This window comes from Triticum dicoccoides, chromosome 6B, assembly GCF_002162155.2.
Source record: "Triticum dicoccoides isolate Atlit2015 ecotype Zavitan chromosome 6B, WEW_v2.0, whole genome shotgun sequence".
Classification (NCBI taxonomy): domain Eukaryota; kingdom Viridiplantae; phylum Streptophyta; class Magnoliopsida; order Poales; family Poaceae; genus Triticum; species Triticum dicoccoides.
In genome coordinates this window covers 656,687,213-656,691,785 of record NC_041391.1, presented here as the reverse complement: position 1 = coordinate 656,691,785, position 4,573 = coordinate 656,687,213, and the positions used below count along the sequence as shown (strand labels likewise).

Here is a 4,573-nt window from a genome sequence, read left to right as displayed (position 1 = left end):
GTGTGTGGAAAATGAGCATCAATTGGTACTTTTGCAAATTACGAAAAATATGCTACCACTCACCATTTCCCTTGCTTGGGAGATTTTTTAATCAAGCCCAATAAACTGGAGGGGAGGGGGGGGGGTATGTCTCACATATCAACATTTTGCCTATAAAACCGTGTTAAGAGACGAGCATTGCGAAATGCCTTAAGTTACTCGTAGTACTCCCTCCTTTTTGGGTTTATATTCCTCCCTTCTAGTTGAAAAGGCTTATATTTAAAAGTGACACCAAGCAAGGTACATGGTGAGTGGAGAGTATGAGTTTCATGGGTTCAAATCTGCCCAATAAAATATACCCCACATATTCGACTTCGACGCAATATGTGGAGCACCCTCCCTCTAAGGCTGGCCATAGTGGATTAACTTAGTTTGTAACATTCAAGTCAAGTAAGCCAATTTGCTTATGTGGCAACTATTGAAAATGCTTATATTTAAAAGTGACACCAAGCAAGGTACATGGTGAGTGGAGAGTATGAGTTTCATGGGTTCAAATCTGCCCAATAAAATATACCCCACATATTCGACTTCGACGCAATATGTGGAGCACCCTCCCTCTAAGGCTGGCCATAGTGGATTAACTTAGTTTGTAACATTCAAGTCAAGTAAGCCAATTTGCTTATGTGGCAACTAGTTAATAAAAAGAGAACTTTTCGTGGTAACATGACATGTTACTATAACACAACGCATCCAAAGGCAAAATGAATCTTCATCTAACAAATAAAGGCTTGCATGATACCAAACACATGTTACTATCCACTCTAGGGATAGTAGCATACTCCTTCCGGTTAAGAGAGCTCAAATCCGAAATCTTATCAACCAATGCAGACGATGAGTGGAGGAATGTATCTCGTACTTGTTTTATAAAATTAACAAAATTAAACAAATGCATGCATGCTTGGCCACTTAATGAGTAGAAACATTACATACATTGGTGCATTTCTTTTTAACCCTTGAATGCAAAGATTTAATGCGCCTGGAATCTAAACATGAGATGGAGATAAGCCTTAAAACCGAAAAGCGGAGAAATTGAGGTAAACCTTATAAACCGGAAAGAAAGTAGTGGACTAGTGAAGTGGAAACTCCCTCTCTGTCATTTACACAAACTAGATATGGTGTGGAACTGAAAGCATTTCAACGCTATGAGACTCAAAGTGTGACTACCGTAGTGAAAATCTGAAAATTTTGAGATGGTTCCTTCAAATGGAAAGGAAGGGAATAGTATTCTCATGTGTCTTGTACTCCGACGCCCCTCTCCGGCTCGCCGTGCCGCCAACGCGGTTTGCTGCACATCTCCCTTGCCAGTTTTTTTTATATATATTTTTACAGATCGGTCGAAGAACAATGTACACCGACGCGCACATTGCATGGAAACCGTCCCGAGCACTGCTCGCTCCGTTCTCCACGCGAAGGTCCACCTGCAACGCTCACCGCAGCACATGCAAAACCGTTGGAGCAGTGCAGTTAAAACCGCCCAACGGAACCACCGGCCGGCGACGTGCATGCATGATTCGACGTGCATGAATCACGGCGGACCATATCTCTCGAGCATACAAAAGCCGATTAAAATGCAAGCGCCGGCCAGTTGATACTACTACACAGTACACACATGCCCTCCATCACGGGTTCACGCGGCACGCAGAAAAGAAGAAAACAAGATATCACAATCTCAACGAAAGGGTCTGTACACATAAAAAAACTCTGCTGATCGGACAACATCAGCACTAATATAATCACGGTTGGTACACTCAACAGCCGCTGCTTAGGCCTAGCAAGAAAGTTCCACCGGTCAAGCGCGTTTGACATTTCCAGCTTCCAGATCTTTGACGCGGCGGAGAAAACCCAGCGAATCATCGGAGAGGGAATAAAATCATTTCGCGGGTGTAGACGGAATCCACCAGCTAGATTATCGACGAGTATTTTACAGATAAAAGATCGTTGAGATGGTTGAGTAGTGTGTAGTGTAGTAAGCAGTTGACTTAACCTGCTGCTTTGTGGAGTAGTGACATATTGGTAAAATATTTCCGGTTGTTGATCCTGGGTTTGGAATAATGATTATTATCTGCTTAAAACGGACGCCCGTGATCGTAGCTTGTCACTTGTCACTTGTCACCAGACACCATCCGTCCGGCCGGGGCCAATGGGATTAGGGCCTACGGTATGATCATGTCACTGATTACGGTTTTGTCAGACGCCCAAGTCCTTGGCCACTAGTGCCAAATACGTGCAAAAATACGGGGCTGTTTGGTTGGAGACTCAAATTGCCACACCTAAGATTAGTCACTAGCCACAAGTGTGGCTTGCCACAATGTGTGGCAAAATTAGACTGTTTGGTTGGTAGCCATGCCTTATGTTAGGTGTGGCAGATTCTGTTTGGTGTGTGTTTGGATTGCTTCCACACATGTTTGGCAAAAAACTGTGGCTTATGTTTGGTTTCCTGCCACATCTGGTTAGAATCACCTTAGTGCTAGAGTGGTGAGATTATGCCATTTTTGTTACAAACCAATCAGATTACAACATGCTTTAGTAAATGTAAGAAGATTTTGCCACAGTACTAATAGCCATAAAAAATAACATGGATCATTTTCCGTTAAATACCATCTATGCAAAATAAGTCACAGCCACAATTCATTATCAAGATACAAAATAAGATAGATGCATGCAAGTTCCAGCCATCATTTATAAAGTCATGAAGTAACAGTCCTAACCATAGCACAAGTTCCAGCCACCTTACATTAAAGTGTTTCACTACACATCAGAAGATCAATAGGTGTAGCACAAGTTCAACTCCCAAAAGCAGCGAGCAGACACGTCGCAATCTCCTAAATACCAAAAGTTGCCATCTTCTAAACATCACAAGTGAGCAACTAGCAAACCACACAGGTTGCTACCTCCTAAATTTCATCTTTGTCAAAGAACTTCCAAACCCAAGTTTCAAAAGTTTTGTCACTTGCACAACATAACCAACCACGCAAACCTTCATTTTCCTTGCTAGACAAGTGCATACCAGCAATAATTCTTTGATCCATGGTAATTGGGAGTACCTCCAACCTGTGCCATAAACTAGCATATGGATCAATAACTTGGGGCATTTGAGGAGCAGGGCAGCAAGAGATTGCTGGAGTGACTTCAATGTAGAGTTGATTTCTTCAGCAGACTCCGCTAAACGACTCTTGATTTTTTGTCGCTTCTTACTAGGTGACCTGCTACCTCTTGGGCGCTTCGTACCAACTCGGCTAGTGCTAGATGAGGAATTATCAGCACCTGCATGAACTGGAGGTCTTTTAGGACCATATGTTGTTGGCAAAGTGTCAGAATCCTCCTCAAGAGGGCCCTCATATTGTGGATAGCAGTTAAGGTCATACAACCCTTCATCATTATCCGAGTCATCAGAATCAATTGTGCATGTATGCTGGTCCATGGCCAAAGAACCATCAGCACTAGTGCCTGTGAATAGCTCTTGCATCTCATAGTAGAACTTGATGGGCTTAGAAAGCAAGCGCCTTGCTCTATCCTGCATTACAGGCACACAAAAATTAAGTTCCTAAATGCAATAGCCATAGTAAGTTTCAAAAAAGAAACTAAATTATATGTACATTGAGACAAGACTTTTCAGACTCAGAAATGGTTATCACACATCTAATATCATCGAAAACGTTGCCACTCTTGCTAATTGCTACAGCAATGTACTTCCAATTTTCTTTGTAGTGTCTGAAGTGTCGATCAACTTGAGCAATTGTAACCCCCATAGCAAATTTCCTATTTAAAGCATCAGCACACTTCATGAGATGATGCTTCCTGAACCTAAATCCTGCATGTTGTTCCTTCATGTATTCAATGCACCAATCCAGCATAAACTTGGTCTGATCATCAGCCCAGGAAATGGTCCTCTCACGAGAGCACCCATCACCATCAGCCTTCCCCTTTCCCTTGGCCATCGCTGTTTCTCATGGAGTGAGTCATTTTAATTAAAATAGGTGAGGGCAAATAAGCATGAAACAGCCAACAATTTTACTGAAGAGAAAATAAGTGCTACAAGTTAACAAAGGTACAACCAGCATAGTCTTACATGAAACAAATACAGAACAGCCAAACATAACAAAATAATACTCATGTTTGATACATAGAAATATGATAGATCACAAATTAACTTCTTAATCGTAGATGCAAGAGGGGCAGAACCAAGCAGCTGCTAGACTAGGAAATCCCACAGATCACGGAAGAAGGCTGCTATTTTTCTCTTGAAAAAACAAGAACGGCCAGATCTGCATGTATGAGATGAATAGTAGGTGATGAGATGGAGGAGATGAAGGAGATTACTATTGCGATGGTGAGGATTTTTACCAGGGAGAGAAGGTCGATTGCAGCGGCGAGCTCCTCCTCACTTGGATCGGTCAGGAGAGAGAAGGGCGCTCATCCATGGCGGTCAAGATTATGAGGAGCAGAGTTTTGGGGAGAAAATAGGGGAGCGGCGACTTTATTACTGAGGCCCGCGGGGATTTTCGCGGCTTCTTTGGCGCGCCGCGGCGAGTGT

General features: G+C 42.8%; 1 protein-coding gene across 1 annotated transcript; it reads right to left on the bottom strand.

The window, feature by feature from the left end:
- Positions 1 to 2,933: 2,933 nt before the first annotated feature.
- LOC119321403 lies at positions 2,934 to 3,977 on the bottom strand. Its single transcript, XM_037595097.1, has 3 exons — positions 3,636 to 3,977; positions 3,047 to 3,553; positions 2,934 to 2,957 (listed from the first exon to the last, which is right to left on the bottom strand). Exons 1-3 carry the CDS (start codon positions 3,975 to 3,977, stop codon positions 2,934 to 2,936), a joined length of 873 nt encoding a protein of 290 aa, XP_037450994.1.
- Positions 3,978 to 4,573: the final 596 nt, after the last annotated feature.